The 19,854-nt window shown below is 48.2% G+C and overlaps 1 protein-coding gene across 2 annotated transcripts; it reads right to left on the minus strand.

Moving 5' to 3' along the window:
• Positions 1 to 687: 687 nt before the first annotated feature.
• On the minus strand, positions 688 to 14,291 carry NACC1 (nucleus accumbens associated 1). 2 transcript variants are annotated; one of them, XM_044278927.1, is made up of 7 exons: positions 13,758 to 14,291; positions 13,237 to 13,423; positions 9,135 to 10,038; positions 6,753 to 6,947; positions 6,034 to 6,139; positions 5,838 to 5,935; positions 688 to 5,055 (listed from the first exon to the last, which is right to left on the minus strand). In XM_044278927.1, the coding sequence occupies exons 3-7, from the start codon at positions 9,991 to 9,993 to the stop codon at positions 4,802 to 4,804; spliced, it is 1,512 nt and encodes a 503-aa protein (XP_044134862.1). In that variant the 5' UTR covers positions 9,994 to 10,038; positions 13,237 to 13,423; positions 13,758 to 14,291; the 3' UTR covers positions 688 to 4,801. The 2 variants fall into 2 exon arrangements, with proteins under 2 accessions (XP_044134862.1, XP_044134863.1); XM_044278928.1 differs by having other exon boundaries at positions 6,753 to 6,926; positions 13,758 to 14,290.
• Between the last annotated feature and the right edge of the window lie 5,563 nt (positions 14,292 to 19,854).

Genomic DNA, 19,854 nt, shown 5'->3' on the forward strand with positions numbered 1-19,854 from the left:
TGGTTGAATATTTTATAATGACTATAAAGTTGCCTAAATTTAAATTAAAAATCAGTGCAAAGGTGTCCATAGCCTTTTCTGATTTTTGTACAGATGCATAAAATGTCTGCATTATGTGGGGTGAAAGGCTGTAAGGGTACATTCATCTCTGGCATCCCGGATCCAGCCGCGAACCGCCTTCTAAAGTTCTCCGGATCCGGCATAGTCGGACAGCGCCTCCCGCCACCGAGTCCTGCAGGGATCCGACCACTTTCCGGCATGAGTGTTAGCTCTTGGCCAGACAGAAACTGTTACAGTGGCTGAATCCCATTATAGTCTATGGGGTCTGGTGGTGTGTGGCTCAATCAGATCTGGATAAATCTAGCGGGCTGTTCTCTGCTGGATTCGGGACGCTACAAATGTGAACGTACCCTAAGAGGGGGTACATATCCCTAATATAGACCCCATCTGAAATCTGCTTTTTTCCAAACCCAGTAAGGGGCAGTCAAGCTTTTTATGGACATTACTACAGGATGTCCTGTCCTATGTGCAGGAGAGCCTATGAGTGGTCACGTGGCCCTCCGGCTGTTGAGAGACTACAACTCCTAACAGGAACTGTAGTTTTGCTGGACAATAGCTCAGTCTCATAATTGCCGCTGGACAGATCCAGCCTAGCGGCCTCAGGAAATAATGGACGAGCAGACATAATTTCCCTGTTTGTTAAAAATGTTTATTAATATGTTTTCAGATTTTTTATTTTTTTTTTCCATAATGTGCAATGCTCCTGTCTCACAGTTAAGGGAACACACAGCGATATCTTGGCACTTAAAGAGAGCAGAAGGAAGGGGAGATGTATTGTTAGTGATTTGGGGTGGAAAACAAAAAAAAGCGAAAAAATTCCCCCACCCAAGGGCGTGGGGAACAGTCTGTCAAGCATCTGCAATTCACAATCAAGTGTGCATTTAGTGAGAGGTTTATGGTAGAAGGAAATCTGAATTTTTTAATTTTTTTTTATTTTAAATTTTCTACAGTTAAAAAATAAAATTTACTAAAAATAAAAGTCACACCGGCCCAGGGGGCAGGGAAATAAAACAGTGAACATTGTGCAGCCCTCCTCTCGGCTAGTGTATCATTGGGAAGTTTGCCAGTCTGTCTGTGAACATGCCGTTAATATTGCCAGCTAACAAGGGAAGAATCACATTAATCCTTCATCAAAACGATATTTTATAGGTTCCGTCTTTGGGGAATGTGTAGTACCTTCCAGCAGACCATAGGTGGTGCACTCAAGATCTTAACCTAAAGTGCACCATCTAGTGGTCGAAAGCTAGTACTACACTTACCAGATACTCTCAGGAATAAGCCTACAAAATATGAATTTAAAATATGTGAAATCTCCCTTTTAAAACAAATGACTATGGTGAGAATGTGGTGTCTGAATACTTTCCTACAAATATGAAAAAAATAATAAATCTACCTAAAAATAAAAAAGGGGGTATATACATTGTGCCACCTGACGCAGCTCAGTATATACAGGTACACGCTACGGATTATTTTTTTCGAGGGCTGCTTCTTTCATTCTCTCCATTCCCACCCCCTATTGCCTGCAAAAATATTACTTGAAATATTTACATCCCATGACAGCCCGGCAGAGCCCTACTACCAGAGAGCCTTCACGTGGGAAGAGAGGGGTCGCTATGTATATATACACACATATATATGTACACTGATATTATGCACATGTCGGCAGCCCTTGTACTTGATTCATCCGTCACTGCATATTGAGGATGGGTAAAATACCCCCATACAGACGGTATTCGGTAGTATCAACACGCATGGTATGGGTTATACATAACTATTAAGATGAGAAGGAGAACGTATGGGGTCATGAGAGGTTTTCGCGTTGCCAAGAATAAGCTGGAGCTGGTTTATACCCGCTAAGATCAGTGTATTAGCCTTAATGCAGAACTACAGTGTTATCCGTATTAGCCTCACGTCACTGGTACCGTATAAGTTCCCTCTCTATCCCAGTTTCGTCCTCTGAACAGAACCTAGAAACTACAGGCTTTACCATCCTCCTACAGGATGAGCTATACATATATGTACAAAATAAACACGTAAATCACACGCCCAGCAGGGGGCACTGTGCGACAACACACCAGCTCTCCCATAGGCCTCCAGGATTTCTTAATCCCCAGCGAGGAACATGGGTTAGAGGGGGATTTTAGTGTATGTGATTAGCAGGACTGACATGAATTAGGGTAGGTCCTCCACACACTAGGTTAGTGGTCACAGGGAAAGGACATAAAAAAAAAAAAAAATAGCTCCTCAAAAACAACCCCTTTCAAAAGGCTGATCTCCCCGTTCCCACCAATTTAGCATTTTTCTTGCAGCGGCTGCCAGAGTAATGCAGGGACCCCCCCTCCCCATGAAAGGGGTTGTATAGGGTGGTAACAGGCCCACAGATACAAGCACTGCCTCTCTCATATGTACACATAAGCTAGTTTCTCACTATTTTACCTTTTTAAGAGCAGCAGTGCTGGAGTCGCGCAGTCCCGATACCCATTCTTGCAGCGGCTGCCAGAGTAATGCAGGGACCCCCACCCCCATGATGGGGGTTGTATAGGGTGGTAACAGGCCCGCAGATACAAGCACTGCCTCGCTCATATGTACACAAGCTAGTTTCTCACTATTTTAACTTTTTAAGAGCAGCAGTCCTAATACTCATGCTATGCCCACCCCCCGCTTCAACCACTGACACCAGTCTCTATGCACAGTAATAGGGAGAATGGTGTCAGCAGGCTCAGCGTAGTAACAGATTCCCAATAATGGAAATAACAGTAACCGGTTATTCCCTAAGACCTTAAATGACAGGTTAGACGTTACTCAGCAAAGGGTTGTTAAAATGGATCATAATCCGCACCCCCTCCTGGAAACCCATACATAATCATGTACACCCAGTTCTCCTGTACATACCCTTCAGGTAAAAAATTAAAATAAAATCATTAATGGTAACTCTGTGCTTAGCAGTTATAAGTTATCATGGCTACACTATAATGAGTTATGGGAGAGTGGGTCATCGTGAAGGGCACAGCGCCCCGGCCTGGCATGAATGGAAGCGCCTTACTCTATGTCTGCTCCACTGGCTTCCTCCGAGTGACCACCGCTGACAGTCAAATACCACAACAGTCGTGCCTGCCTACATGTATGTGCGCCGCTCTACATACATGGCAATTAATGTGAGTCGTCCAATACAGTGAAATCGATAAGTCTAGAAATCTGCCTTATGCTACTGTCACTTTAAGGAGCCATTTAATGCGAGGTGATAAAAAACAAAACAAAAAAAAACCTTGGGTAATGTGAAAAACTACCACCAGGGGGGCAATCTTCTGACTCCATCCGGATAGCATTAGTGTGCTTGTCCTTCCAGACCAATCAGGGGATTAATGGGTGGCAATTATAATGATCAGCACAAGGCGACCATCGAAATCAATGATTGTATTACTAGGAGACCCCCCACCTCGTAAGTCAATCTGGGGAGGGGAATCGATATAACCTATACTTAGTGAGAAAGCAGAACAGCCCTACTGTCCGATCAACAAAGTGGTCGCCCTCCGTAAAGGCAAACTTCTAAGACCATGCAAAATTCATAACATCTAAGGGAACCCCCCCCTCTAAAAAATGGTGAAACCCCGACATACATGACAAAACAGAAACGGGACAATAAAAAATAAGGCTGCGTTCACATCCGCGCCAGTTTTATCGCCTCTTTGTTCCGTTCTAGGAAACAATCGGCGCCCGACGGACCCCAGTGGGTTACTGTCGGCGGTGCCGCGGGCTGCGCAGTTAGGTCTGGATTCATGGACGAAAATGTGAACACAGTCTATAAAATGTGCAATTAGCAGCTGTGCAAATAAAGTCGTCTGCGACAGCCAATCAGATGGTTATTATTATTATTTTTTTTAACCGAAGTAACACAGAATCTGATTGGTTGCTATGGGGCAGATTTAGGAAAACTGTCTAAAAGAGAAAACGGTTGCCCGCCGCTACCAATCACAGCGCAGCTTTCATTTCCGATAGTGCCCTTGAAAAATGAAAGCTGCGTTGCGATTGGTTGGGCAACAAGACCATGAACCCCCTCCCCCGCAATGATCTAAAGCATTGACCTCCTATCTGCCATTCTCCGGCCTTGGCTAAACTGCAATTTCTCAACATGCTGAGAGTTGTAGTTAGTTCTGTAACAGCCGGAGACTGATGATCTAGAGAATTATAACTTATTACACTCGGTTGTAGGTAGCGCTCCCTCCAATCCAGAAGCTGATGCGGGGGAAGGGTGCATTTAAAATGTTAATAATAATAAAAATAAAAAAAAAGTCTCTCTTTCTCCCAGGAGCTGGGACCTCAGCGGCCAGTGAGATTACGGAGCTTCTACCCCGACTGCAGAATATTTACAAGTCACCCTTCCCCCACCCCCAGCGAGTGGAACGTCTGTTCCGGTTGGATGACGATGGCGAGTATCTCTATACACCGATAATGGAGGCGCTATATAATGACACGGCGTAGTGTAACTGCATACTGATAATGGAGACGTGGATACCGAGTATCTCATGCAGCAGTGTATAGTGATACCGGGTTCCTCCGCACCGCTCCCGAGGTCGTGCAGCAGCGTACAGTCCTACTTAGCACCACCTCCTACGGCATCTCCTGAGTGCCATATTGTCCGTCCTCCCTCCCCTCCTCACTACAGACAGAGGGGGAGAGTTAGTTACTTTTTTTTTTAACTTTTGGAAAGGGGAGGGGGGGGGGGGAGGTTCGTGCAAGACCATCAAGGCATTCCCTCTCCCGGCTCGCCATCAAAGCCCGCACCATGATCCGCGGGGGTGCCTCCGCCCATCAGGTCAGGCTCCATTTTGCCGGTGTCGTTGATAAAGGACGTGTAGGCGTCTCCTTCGGCCATCAGCAGCTTCAGTTTTGGGATCCAGCTCTTGCGCACCACGCGTCGGGCATTCGTACACATGTCCGCTGCGATGGCATTCATCTCACTTTCCTTGAAGTTCGGGGCGAAATTCTGACAGTAGACTATGTACCGGAGGAAAAAAAAAAAAAAGAAGTGGGTTGGTCATAGATTTGCAAACTTTAAAGGAAAACTTTTTCAAACCTGGGGAGTGAGTGCGTCCTGCCCTCAATGTACAGCATGTCAGCGAAGGGAAAAATCTGTGTACACAAGACTGAGAAGCCTAGAACTACACAGTCCGGTCCCGGTATTCTGACCACTTTCGATGTCAGCAAGGTGTAGCTCATGAAGGAAGTCCTGTGTGGTGAGCTGGCTTGGTGGGTACACGGTGTCTGCGCACATATCCCATGTTGCTGTCATGGGTAAGGCTAGGGCTACATGGGAACATGCCCCGAGGCATTTTTCCCTGCTGATTGTCTTCCCTGGGGCAGATAGGATCTCCCAGCAAGACAATGCGACATGTCACACAGCTAGAAATGTCCGACATTGGTTGGAAGGGCATGACCCAGACTTCCAAGTCCTACCCTAGTCCCTTTTCCCCCAGACTTGAACCCAACTAACCACCTGTGGGACTACCTCGATGGTCGTGTTCTCTCTATGGATCCTCCCCCACGCTGGGGATGCACTGCAGTCAGCATGTCTCCAGATACCGGTGACCACCTACCAGGACCTTATGGAGTCACCCCCAGCCGGTCAAGCTGCTGTCCGCCCTGCACACCGCGGATACTCTGGGTATTAGCTGGCGCTCGGAATAACGTGACTCGACTGTGTATGTGAGCGGGTGACCAAACACATAAATGGCACGTGAAAAAAAAAACGAAAAAAAACCACGAGTGACCACGCTTACATTTCACGGCATGCAGGACCCGGCTGTCCAGAGGCTTCCTGCTCGGGTCATTGGTGGACGAGCGGATTCCAGTGCCACAGCTGTTTGCTAGAGTGTTCCTGGAGTAACGGAGGGGAATGAGATAAGTCGGGTCATTTATGATACCAGTTTTAAGGGGGAATGTGTCCCTTCTTCATTAACCCTTCCCACCTCTCACCTGTCAAAGAAAGACGCCAGCAACCTGCGCAGCAGAACCTTGTGGCGTGTCCCGGCGCTGATGTGACAGTTCATGAGCTGAGCGCGGGTGATGAACACGTTGGTTCCTAAAATGTAGGAAAAAGAAGGTCAGTAATGAGGGGGAGGACAGAGATGAAGGACCGAGGATATAATTAGAATGACTATACCGTCGCTGTACGCCGCACTCTTACCCCTTTTTTATACCTTTGATGTATCAGAGAGCGAACACTCGTACATAGGAAGCTCATCTATTGCATTGTACATTGGGAAAAGTCCACAGGTCCCAAAATCCAAAGCTAAGCCTTCAGGCTAAGTTCTGGCCAGAGTGCCGGAGGCCTTCCCACCGCTGGCTCCGTTATGTAATGATTCAGAGGCAGGCTCCATCACATACCTCTTCTGGTGGAGCGCATCATATGTCACCACCCTAACGCTTGGCTTGGCACAGCTAGTAGGAGCACTCACACCCTTGTCCAGGACACCCATAACCATCAGAGGATCGGAGCACAGCCACACACTGGAGGAGATCAGGCCTACTCAGCGATGAGCCAAGAGGTCAGGCATGGTGCCAGGTCAAATAGACCCCGTCAATATATATTGGTGGAAGGGACAGAACAAAACGGCCATTTCCAACAGTGTTAAGTGTGAACATCTCAACCGTCATGGAGAGCAAAGTGTTTACGAAAGGACCTGTGAAAATACCTGTCACAAGTTCTATCTTCTCAGCCGGGTCTCCTTCTTCGTACAGTTTTGGGTGACATCGGTTGCCGATCTGACTGATGAGCTCCGCTGGGAGGGTAGCCAGGTCCTGCTTGACACGCACACGGTTCCTGGAGTCTGAAAAGACGGGGTCCGGCAGAGCTTCCACCTTCTCAGCTGAAGAATTCAAAGAATATTCTATTGACAGGAACACAGGCAGACGTTATATTGCACAGCTGGGGAGAAATGTCATACATCAACCACGATAGAAGATCCACCAGCACAGTGACATCTGCCACCAGGGCCAATTATATAACAGAAACCCACGTTCCTTGTTTACCTGATGGCGCTATGTAATCACATTATATTACTTACCCTGTACTGATCCTTCCTGAGTTACATCCTGTATTATACTCCAGAGCTGCACTCACTATTCTGCTGGTGCAGTCACTGTGTACATACATTACTTATCCTGTACTGATCCTGAGTTACATCCTGTATTATACCCCAGAGCTGCACTCACTATTCTGCTGGTGCAGTCACTGTGTACATACATTACTTATCCTGTACTGATCGTGAGTTACATCCTGTATTATACTCCAGAGCTGCACTCACTATTCTGCTGGTGCAGTCACTGTGTACATTACATTACTTATCCTGTACTGATCCTGAGTTACATCCTGTATTATACTCCAGAGCTGCACTCACTGTTCTGCTGGTGCAGTCACTGTGTAAATACATTATTTATCCTGTACTGATCCTGAGTTACATCCTGTATTATACTCCAGAGCTGCACTCACTATTCTGCTGGTGCAGTCACTGTGTACATACATTACTTATCCTGTACTGATCCTCAGTTACATCCTGTATTATACTCCAGAGCTGCACTCACTATTCTGCTGGTACAGTCACTGTGTACACACATTACATTACTTATCCTGTGCTGATCCAGAGTTATATCCTGTATTATACTCCAGAGCTGCACTCACTATTCTGCTGGTGCAGTCTCTGTGTACATACATTACATTACTTATCCTGTACTGATCCTGAGTTACATCCTGTATTATATTCCAGAGCTGCACTTACTATTCTGCTGGTGCAGTCACTGTGTACATACATTACTTATCCTGTACTGATCCTGAGTTACATCCTGTATTATACTCCAGAGCTGCACTCACTATTCTACTGGTGCAGTCACTGTGTACATACATTACATTACTTATCCTGTACTGATCCTGAGTTACATCCTGTATTATATTCCAGAGCTGCACTCACTATTCTGCTGGTGCAGTCACTGTGTACATACATTACTCGTCCTGTACCGATCCTGAGTTGCAGTCTATATTATACTGTAAAGCTGCAGATACAATTCTGCAGGCTTCAGAGCTGAAATCTCACAGTATTTCCTACATTCTGGGATGTCATCTTTAGGGCTCATGCACACAACAGTATTTTGCGTTCAGTATACTGGCCGTTTTTTTAGTTCAGTATGCGGAACATATACTGAACCATTCATTTCAATGGTTCAGCAAAAAATACTGAAGTGTCTCCATGTGCATTCCGTTTCAGTATTTCCGTGCCATGAAGAGATAGAACATGTCCTATTCTTGTCCGCAAATCACGGTGCTTGGCTCCATTCAAGTCAATGGGTCCGCAAAAAAAACAGAACACATACGGAAATGCATCTCTATCCGTTCCGTTTTTGCTGAACCATCTATTGAAAATGTTATGCCCAGCCCAATTTTTTCTATGTAATTACTGTATATGGCATACGGAAAAAACGGAACAGAAAACGGAAACAAAAAACGGAACAACGGATCCGTAAAAAACTGACCGCAAAACACTGAAAATGCAATACTGTCGTGTGCATGAGCCCTTACACCAGGTCCTCTACAGTTATTTTATGTATACAAAACTCACTGCCCCCACCTCCTACAATACAGGGGCTCAGCAGACAATCTGTGTTCACAGGTGGACATACCCTTTAAGTAACCTTCCTTTCTTAACTTTGTTCCCATTAAAGGGGTTGTCCAGCCTTGTGCACTTCCTTTACATTTCAAGCGTAGCCGGCTGTACGTGTCTGGGTGGACAGGCGGAAGTTTACATGATGGGGACTGGAAAACCACAGAAGGGGGCCAGGGACCCGGAACAGAGAGGAGGCTGGGCTTCAAAGGTAAAGAAAGTGCACAAAGCTGGAAAGCCCCTTATGCGTCCTTCATCCCCTGCTGATTCAGTATCTGCACAGAGCAGTGGGGGAGACTTAGTCAATGCATTCTTTTCAGAACTTTCTCCCAGCTGATAGATTCCAAACAGTAACAAACAGAATTGCAAATGCAGCTCTGAAGGTGACTGGAGTGGGACATGACACACCACGCTGGATCTCACCGGTTTGGTTGACGTTCATCATGCTGTACATTGTATACATATTGCAGATCTGCCTGTATTGCTCCTCTGTGCCGTCCTCTCCGACCTCCTCTTCCTCGTCCTCCTCATTGTGATAAGATCCCGGGCTGTCACTTGTGTACGCGCTGGACGTTCCTGGGCTCGTCCTCTCTGACCCTTGTGGGGCCACAGCACCTGATGACCCACCAGACGCTCCTTGAGAAAAGCGTGGCACCTTTCTATTTGCCCCTCCGGCCTCCTTCTGCCCCCCATCCCACAGTCTCTTCGCTACTGGAGTGCACTGCACTGAATCAGACTCTTGGCTCTCCGTTTTCACCCGTGGTGCCCGGGAGGTGGAGTAAGATGTTGAGGATGATAGTGAAGCCACGGCCGAGGCTGCTGCCGCGACTGCTGCAGCCGCGGCCGGGCTGGGAGGTTCGGAGCTTGGAGCTTCTTCAGGGTGCAAACCCTGGGAGTCACAGCTGGGCGAGCTGACCTTCAGGAAGAACTCTGTCCCCTTCTCCATGATCTCCTGGATCTGCAGGAAGCCGGCCGTGTACATGAGAAGGAACTGGTCTCCTACGTTCATGCTGAGCCGCCCGGTGTAACAGAAGCTGAGGATCTGCTGGAAGGACTGAGGTTGGACCGATCCGGGCAGCTCCACCACAGGGTTCTTGCTGTTGTGGAAGAGGTCTCTGAAGTAAGAGCTGCTCGCCGCCAGGACGGCCCGGTGGGCTTTGAACTGGTGTCCGCGGACCACGACGGAGACATCGCAGTACAGGCCCTGGAGGCGCTGCTCGTTCAGGCATTCCAGGATACTGTTCCCAAAGTTGGGGATCTCCATTTGTAGAGTCTGAGACATGATGACAGATCAGGGGGAGAAAGTGAGAGATGGAGGATGTAGAGGCTGCGGGGGGAAAGAAACGGAGAAATGTGACAAAGATGTCATCTAAAACCATGAGGTATACAATCCTGACATCATCCCAAATCTGGGGGCGAGATCTGCATGTCCTCCAGAGCCAGATAGATCGGGATGAGGGCCTCCAACACCAGATTCCTGGGAACACACCATTGGATTTCAACACGTTCAATACGCATGCTCAGCCAAGCCCAGCATGCATGTCTACGGGGTAGGAGCTGTTTGGCTGCAGAAGCTTTCAACCAGCTTTAGACGTAATAGGTTGTCTCATCTAGGACGCCGATGGCATATCGCTAGGACAGGTCACCAAGGTCAGATAGGTGCGGGTCTCGCCTACGCCATCTCCAGAACGGGTCCCTGAAAGTGCAGGAGGGCGCAGCACACATGCGCAGCCAGCCTCCTTTCATTTCTATGAAACTGCCGAAAATAGCCAAGCGCACGCCCAGCTCTGCCCGCAGTCCAATAGAAGTGAACGGAGCGGAGCGCTGGCCTCGCTTGCGCAGTGCACTCTCCATTCATCGCTATCGGACCACTGAAAATAGCCAAGCGAGCTCGCCCAGCTGTTTTTGGATCTCCCGTAGAAATTAATGGAGTGCAAGTCGCGCATGCGCAGTGCACTGTCTTTCACTTTTAAGGGGCACGTTCTGGAGATAGTCGACACCTGCACCTATCTGATATGTCAGATGAGACAGCCCCTTTAAAAGGAACCTGTCATCACCTTTATGGAGCCCATACTAACGGCAGAATAAAGTACAGACGGGGGAGATGATGTCAGCGGTCGGTCATTTATAAGTTATAAAGTAAGTGGTTGCCGAGAACCAACATCACAATCATTGCAGCATGGGCCTGGAAAAGAGTCCCGGCCTCCTGAGAAGAGTCCCGGCCTCCTGAAAAGAGTCCCGGTTATTCATGACTTCCTGCTCTCCTGCCCACCCGCTGATGGCTGACCGGCTTCTACCTAGTTTTCTCCTTTTCTCTCTAGGAGAGAACTGACAGTCATCAGCAGATGGTGAGAGAGCAGGAGATTATAATAACCAGGACTCTTCTCAGGTAGATGTGACTCTTCTCCAGGCCTGGGCTGCAATAGTTATGATGCTGGTTCTCGGCAACCACTTACCTTTAGCTGATGAGTGACACACGGCTGACATCAGCATTTCTGTCATTATTTGATGCTGCCCTCAGTGAGGTCACCATAAGGTGGATGACAGGTTCCCTTTAAGGCAAGAAGGGTCACAATATAAAGCGTACATTGCCTCCCATGGAGGGGGCGCTACATTCCTCTGACAGCCTCCCAGGGCATGTCCTGATCAGGTTATAGTCTTCTGTGATCAGGAGGAACTTTCCTGCTTTGGAAGTAAAGATGGGAGGCGTCCATTTCACTAACAGCAAGCAGAGATCTTGAAAATAGTGAGCCACCGAAGTATAAAGTATATTACAACGTTGGTATGTTTGATTTCCAGTGGGTGACTTCTCTCTCCCATACATTACTTGTACCATAGGAGCAACGAGGGCGTTACTATTACTCCTGGAAGCTCTGCTCTCTCTGCAGCGGCCGCGCCCTCTGCACTTTGACAGGAGCAGGCAGTGTAAATGTGATCACACCTGATCCTGTCAATCAAAGTGCAGGGGGCGCGGCCGCTGCAGAGAGAGCAGAGCCTCTAGGTGTAACGGTAACGCCCCTGTTGCTCCTAGAGGCTCATTTGCATATATTAAAACATAATTTTTCTCAGCAACGAGGGCACATACGAACATGGGACCAACACAGATGCCTTCAGCTGCCGAGCGCCCATGTAACCGGTCAGCCAGTGTCATAGGGACAAACCTGCTGACAGATGGCAGATAACCCTCCCCAATCCCCCAGCTCTCTGTTTACAAGCAGCCGACACATGACCACTGCAGCCAATCAGGACCTTCACAGGCCACACACCGTACTGCTGCCTCCATAAGGGGCGTGACTGCAGAGGTCACAGACTGGCTGCAGTGGTCATGTGACGGCTGCTTGTAAACAAAGACTGGGGAGGGGGATTACTGCAGCCTCTGCACAGGGGGGGGGGGATTAGAGAGGTAAGGGGGGGGGGGGGTGTTGTTTTATTTACTTCTTTAACATCTGCCGCTGTTATTTTTTCTTCAGTTCCTACGCACATGATATCAAACAAATATATCATCCCTGGGGGTCCGCCTGCCGGGATCCTCATCAACCCTAAGACTCGGTGGATTAGGGGACCCCTTTTCTTATTGTTTGCAGGTCCAACCCCTTCAGGGACTATGGCAGCACTCCCCTCTAAGAAGCCACAGGGGTCGGCCTAACACAACCTGCCTTACAGTTCTCTAATACAGCTCCAGTCGGGGGAGGGGAGCCCTATAGGGTACGGTACAGAGACTATTAGTCTGGTAATGTACGGGAGGGGTCCGGTACTGGGCATATGGGGGGATTCTGGAGGATATTATATTCCCTTAGCAGGGCCCTATGATAACTATGCCGGGTCTGGACCGCTCCCTACTTATGTGATGGGGGAGGGGGAATCAGCCACTTTATAGAGAGGTTACATGCAGAGAATTGGGGGTCCAGTACTGGGGATATTATATTACCTTAACAGGGCCCTATGATAACTATGCCGGGTCAGGCCGCTCTATACTTATGTGATGGGGGGGGGGGGGGGAATCAGCCACTTTATAGGGAGGTTACATGCAGAGAATTGGGGGGAGGGGTCCAGTACTGGGGATATTATATTACTTTAGTAGGGCCCCTATGATAACTATGCCGGGCCCTTCCATACTCTATGTGATGGGGGGGATCAGACACTTTATAGGGAGGTTACATGCAGAGAGTTGGGGGGAGGGGTCCAGTACTGGGGATATTATATTACTTTAGTAGGGACCCCATGATAACTATGCCGGGCCCCTCCATACTCTATGTGATGGATGGGGGGGGGGGGAAAATCAGCCACTTTATAGGGAGATTACAAGCAGAGAGTTGGGGGGAGGGGTCCCATCTAGCAGAGAGACCAACTGCTCGGTGTATGGCACCCCCTACAGGATGTAACCCGCATATCCCACCCCTGCCGCAATCCAGTGGGGAGTTCTCTACTGTTTATAGTGGGAGACTCCTCTGGGAATGGGATAAATAAAGATGGCGGCACTGGATCATCCCCGAGAACACACACAACATAACAGGTGGTCACATACCCAGGTGGTCGGTCCTCCTGCTCTCACCGCGGTCCGCTTCCCCCCGGTTCCCGCTTCCGGTGCTCGGGTCTCAGCGGCTCCGGGAACAGCAGCGGCCATTCATCGCCAGTAAGGGGAGAGCTAGCGAGCGCCGATCACACCACAGCCACAAGGAAGAGACGACGAGCGCCGATCACAACGAGCCAGACTATGGGAAGAGATAGACAGGGATGATTAGCGGAGCGCCGATAAACACGAGCCAGACAGTGGGGAGGGGGAGAGACGAAGAGCAAGGGAAGATGAATCGAGCGACTATATGAATGAGGCACAGCGCAGACAGAAACGGCGAATAAAAACGTGTCTCGAGAGGGGGAAGAGTGGCACAAACGGACAGCTAGGACGGACCGTGAGAAGAAATGGACGCGGATGAAGCGCTCGCAACAAGATGGGCGAAGAAGCAAACAGCTACGGGCGTAACGGACGAGTCCGGTAGGCAGCACCGGGCAGCAAAATGACAGATCGGTGTTGAAAGCGAAACGTACCACAGCGCCGGTCACGTTAGCACAAGCAGCGGACGAAGAGGAGCTCATCAGACGGCGGCGCGGAGCCCCAGACTATGGGTTACATAGGCAGGGGAGAGAGAACGATCGCCGATACCATCGACCAGACAGACTGCCCAGGGGGCATAGTGGAGTGCCGAGCGGGGCCAGCTCAGGACCTCCACTGGAGGGAAAAGGAAGACCGCCGAGCCGATCGAGCAGACGACGTTCCCAGAGGGCGGAAGTAGAGGATTGCCGAGCGATGGAGCAGACAACGGGCGAGATAGGGCAGGACAGCTAAAGGATTGCAGATTCATAGAGCAGACACCCAGGGGAGACAAATAGAGCATCGAGCTTCCAAGAATAGACAGAAAGGAAAATGCAAACAAAGGAGTGAGAAGTCGATTGCCGAGCCATGAATTCAGACAGCACTGCGGACCCCCAGGAGACGTGGAAACCTAGCGTGTTAGCCCTCCTGGATCCTGCCGCTGCCAGTGGCTGATAATACAATCATTTCTAAAATAAGATTTGTGGACATTATGTATCGACAGCAGCATTTCTGCTAAAATGAGATGTAATCAATAAAAAAGAAATCCTAGTAATTAACCTCGCCATCATTTAAGGGCCTTTTCACACACTGCAGGTTTAGGTGACTGAAATTTCCTTGACTGAAAATCAGTTCCATTCACCCGAATTAGGCAGCAAGCTCATGGATTTCTGCAAGCCCCATGCAGGTTGAGGTTTATTATATGCAAATGAGCCTCTAAGAGCAATGGGGGTGTCAACGTTGCACCTAGAGGCTCTGCTCTCTCTGCAACTGCCGCTACCGCTCTACTTTGATTGATAGGGCCAGGTGTGATGATGTTTTCACTGCCTGGACCTGTCAATCAAAGTGCAGAGGGAGCAGCAGTCAGAGAGAGCAGAGCCTCTAGGAGTAATGGTAACGCCCCTGTTGCTCTTAGAGGCTCATTTGCATATAAAAAAAAAATTCTCAGCAATGCGGGCACATATGAACATGGGACCAACACAGATACCATCAGCTGCCAAGTGCACACGTAACTGGTACAAAACTGCTGATAGATGCCCTTTAAACCTCCAACAGGCCCAGCATCGCACTAGGAATGGTTGTCGCACTGACCGCATAAAGGCCCATACAGAGACTGAGAAGCAGAGCATGCTGTGACTGTAGGGAACACTTCTAAACGTGGCCGCGCCGGTGAGGTACTTTAAAGTTACATTTACACAACAGCGAAATATAACAGCCAAGCGGTCCATTATTCACAGCTGCTTTTTCACTGATGGCTTTCTGAAAAACGGCCATCAAAAACTGCCCCTTTGCTGCAAAAACAGACAAAATGGGACATGTCCTATTGTTTGATGGCCAGTATTCATGGTGTTAAAAAAACGGACGCGTGAATACACCCATAGACTCATTTTTCGTAAATTTTTCACTGAATGTGTGAACATAAACATATGGGACCGCTTAAATACTCCTGTGAACTGTGTGGTGTTAATCCAAGTATTAGGCCTCATACACATCATTGTCTGAGTCTTGCTGTTCACAAACTGCGGATCCACAGAATACAGATACCAGCGGTGAGCAGTGATGGGCAGTTCGCCAGCGAACACATGCGGGCTGCCATCTTTAGTAAGGTAGACTCACCCATCCGGCGATGCACAGGTAAGCCCTTGTCTGTGCCGGGGGCCTTCATCGGGCTGTTCTCGGAACTGCCTGCTCCCGGTGACTGCATTTGATTTCAGACCGGCTCCCGGCACAGGTAAGGGCTTACCTGTGCATCACCGGATGGGTCAGTCTACCTTACTAAAGATGGCAGCCCGCATGTGTTTGCTGGCGAACACTGCAAACTGACCACCACTGGCGGTGAGTATCCACATTTTTTACGGTCCCAATAGTAGAACTGGCTATTCTTGTCTGGAAAACGAGCAAGAATAGGACATGTTCTATAATGTCCGGGGCTGACGGATAATATCCATGGTCCACATGCAATCTGCAAAACAATGTCGATCAAACCCAGACCAAAACTATGCTCCTATGAATGAGGCCTAAATTAAAGTCATACTTGGGAACTTTTAGGAGATGTCATCCAGATGGCAAGCATGCCGCTGGAAGGTTCTGGCCCTTTTCTTGACACATCGCCCTTCAGCGCACGTGCCAGGCCTGTGTCTGAGCATGCCAGCGCGACGTACAATTAGAGCTCATGGAGGGCTGCTTTCTAAGAAATAAGAATTCCTACATGAGCTGCGTAGAAGATTGGCCATCCCCTTTTTTTAGGTTGGCAAGTATGATAAAAGTGGTAAACTTAAAAAGACAGTCGGGGTCATTTATGAAGCTGAAATCCGCCTATATTAGGCGGATTTCAGGCACAGATTGCGGTGCAACAATGCCTTGATAGGACATGCTGTGGTAAGTGGTAGCATCCCTTAGTACCATAGCAGCCCCAAAGTGTTCGGACAAGAGCCGTCAGCCACCTTGGGTACAAACTGACCCCTGGAGGGTTAATGGTGTAGTGCTCTGTTATCCAGACTGCAGTTACAGACTGTGTAGTTCCTGCATGTGCTGTACTGGTGCCAGTTATCCAGGACAGCAGAAACCACCAAGCTACTGTGCCTCTTCAGAGACTGTAACCAATAGGCTTAAAAGGAGTTGGCCCATCTGATAAAATGGTGGCATATCTCTAAGATATGGGATGGGAAGGGCACCGTGCAAGCACGGCCACCACGCCATTCATTTGGCCACACATACACAGTCCACTCTCCTTCACTTTGCAGGCTCCATTTTAGAGATTGGTGCAGGCCCCAGAGGTGGGAGATGGGCCAATCCCTTGGAGCTGCAGTGTGAGGCTGGGGCTGCAGTGCATATTTCAGACAGTCTCCCGCTGTCCTTACTTGTGGCATAGGTCATATGACGTATGCCCTGCTATGTCAGCACTGCATGTTTTATTACTTGGTTACTGTATGGATGTTGTATGTACAGTACTTTGAAAAAATATTCATACCCATTGAACTTTTTCATGTTATACCCACAAATTTAAATATATTATATCGGAATTGTATGTAATAGACCAACACAAAGTAGCAAGTATGTGTGACGTGAAAAGAAAATGTTACATGGTTTTGGAAATTTTTTATAAATAAAAATCTAAAAAAATGTGTGTTTTGCATTTGTATTCAGCCCCTTGTACTCTGATACCCCTAAATAAAATCCACTGGGACCAATTGCCTTCAGAAATCACCTAATTAATGAATAGATTCCACTGTGTGTAATGTATTCTCAGTATAACTACAGCTGTTCTGTGAAGGCCTCAGAGGTTTGTTAGAGAACATTAGTGATCAAACATCATCATGCAAACCAAGGAACACAGCAGACAGGTCAGGGATAAAGTTGTGGAGAAGTGTAAAACAGGGTTAGGTTACAAAAAATATCCCAAGCTCTGAACATCTCACGGAGCACTGTTCAATCCATCATCTGAAAATGGAAGGAGTATGGCACAACTGCAAACCTACAAAGACATGGCCGTCCACCTAAACTGACAGCCCAGGCAAGGAGAGCACTAATTAGAGAAGCAGATAAGAGGCCCATGGTCACTCTGGAGGAGCTGCAGAGATCCACAGCCCAGGTGGGAGAATCTGTCCACAGGACAACTATTAGTTGTGTACTCCACAAATCTGGCCTTTATGGATGAGCGGCAAGAAGAAAGACATTACTGATAGCAAGCTATAAGAAGTTCTGTTTGCCACAAGCCATGTACGGGACACGGCAAACACCTGGAAGAAGGTGCTCTGGTCAGATGAGACCAAATGTCATGGATGTAGTAGGGGAGAACACCAAAAGACAGCAAGAAGGAAGGGGAAATACACTAGGCCTCACCAATAGGGAAGGAAAAAGGGTCACCACCTATAAAACCCTGTTCCTGGCCCTAACTCTTATCTGTATGGGCACCTCTCGATGGTAGAGATGCCCATACACAGGAACCTAGAAAACCCTGGTGGTGACAGGGCAGAGACTACCCGCTCCTTCCCTGGTAAAGGAACCAGCGTCTCGCTGAGGCCTAGTAAACAACAAAGGTGGGGGGTGAATACAAAATACAACAAACAGAACACTTAACTTCCGAGGCTGATGAATGAACCACACTCCAGCTCTTCCAAAAACCAAATGAAGCTATCCAGAGCAAGGAGTGATGGGTAAAGTCAGACTAAATAGGGGGAGGTAAAGGTCACATGATCCACACCTGAACAGGAGGTGTGGACATACAAGCAACACACAAAGGGAAACCAAAAGAGGCTGTCAGATCACTAATGAGCAGATAATCTTTCAGACCTTCTAAAACCTGTCACCGGTGTGACACCAAAGTTGCAAATTTTGCCCTAAATGCAAAACACTAAGTGTGGTGGAAAACACTGAACATCACCCTGAACACACCATCCCCACCGTGAAACATGGTGGTGCGCCATCATGTTGGGAGGTTGTTCTTCAGCAGGGGCAGGGAAGCTGGTCAGAGTTGAAGGGAAGATGGATGGAGAAAAAAAAGGGGCAATCCTGGAGGAAAACCTGGTAGACGCTGCAGAAGACTTGAGACTGGGGCGGAGGTTCAACTTCCAGCAAGATAACAACCCTAAACATCCAACCAGAGCTACAATGGAAGGTTTAGATGTAAGCATATTCCTGTGTTAGAATGGCCCAGTCACAGCCCAGACCTAAATCCCATTGAGAATCTGGGACAAGACCTGAGAATTGCTGCTCACAGACGTTTCCATCCAATCTGACTGAGCGCGAGCTAGTGTACAAAGAAGAATGGACAAAAATGTCAGCCTCTAGACATCCCCAAAATGTCAGCCTCTAGATGTACAAAGCTGGAAGAGACATAACCCAAAAGACTGCAGCTGGAATTGCAGTGAAAGGGGGTCCTACAAAGTACTGACGTGAGAAATGTGGAAAAGTTCAAGGAGTATGATTACTTTTTCAAGGCACTGTATTTCCTGTTATCATACCTACTAACTAGAGATGAGCGAATTTCATGTTATGAAATTCGTTCACGCTTCATTTGGTGGTCTTCTTTTTCGGTGACGTCATCGGCGCAGGCGCACTGAGGGAGTGCTGAGGAGGCGAGCCTCCTTATCTCAGAGCGCCTGCGCCGAATCAACACAGGCGCGCGATTTTTGAAATGCTGACAGGGGCAGCCGGAGGAGGAGATCGCGGCTGGCCCTGTCAATCAACAGGAGGAGGGGGCGGTTTTTTTGCGGCTTCTACCAGCAAGTAGACGCCCTACTTGCTGGTAGACAGGTAATTAGCATATTATAAAAGTACGTTTTTTGACATATCTACAGAACGAAAATGATTAATAACATAATGTATAGCTATATCGCAGGATAGGGATTATAAGTACCCAAAAAAAAAAAAAGAGTTTAGTGGGGTGACAGAAGCCCTTTAAGGTCTGGGGAATGTTTTCGTGGCATTCTCTGGGGTCACTCATCCATGTGGAAGGCAGATTTGGGTATGAATCCATCCTTGAAGATCACGTACATACTGATTGTCTTCCGTGGGGCAGATGGGATCTTCCAGCAAGGCAATGCGACATGTCACACGGCTAGAAATATCCAACATTGGTTGGAAGAACTACCCTGGACCCCTAATTCCACAGATTTGAACCCAATTGAGCATCTGTGGGACCACCTCAATCGTTGTGTTTGCTATATGGAGCCTTTCCCGTGCACCTTCCAGCAGCTGTGGGTCACCATGGCTCCAGATACCTGTGACAACCTACCAGGACCTTATGGAATCACTATCAGCCCGTCTAGTTTCTGTCCGTGCTCCACATGGCGGTTACTCTAGATATTAGCTGCTGGTCATAGCAATGTCACCATGTATTACATTGCTTTTCCAAGAAACCCGTTCTAAGCTGTACTCATATTTCTTCCTAACCACATGGTGCCAGGATAGCCTATTGGGAATTTTCATCTCCTGACTCCTCATCTAAAGGTCCTGATATTCATTGTCCTGTCTTATCGTCTTTGGTCCTTGCACCCGCAGAGGGAAGGTGCCTTAAGACCTGACAGGGTTATCTGAGCCCTTCGATATCCC

The sequence above is a fragment of the Bufo gargarizans genome, chromosome 2 (genome assembly GCF_014858855.1).
Source record: "Bufo gargarizans isolate SCDJY-AF-19 chromosome 2, ASM1485885v1, whole genome shotgun sequence".
Lineage (NCBI taxonomy): Eukaryota > Metazoa > Chordata > Amphibia > Anura > Bufonidae > Bufo > Bufo gargarizans.

What these genes read in the sequence shown, in the direction of transcription:
- NACC1 (XM_044278927.1), bottom strand. Translation starts at nt 9,993, where the DNA reads ATGTCTCAGACTCTACAAATGGAGATCCCCAACTTTGGGAACAGTATC. An exon ending in GATGAACGTCAACCAAACCG is followed by an intron (nt 6,948 to 9,134) that starts GTGAGATCCAGC and finishes TCCTGTCAATAG; the next exon opens with AATATTCTTTGAATTCTTCA. An exon ending in GAAGATAGAACTTGTGACAG is followed by an intron (nt 6,140 to 6,752) that starts GTATTTTCACAG and finishes CCTACATTTTAG; the next exon opens with GAACCAACGTGTTCATCACC.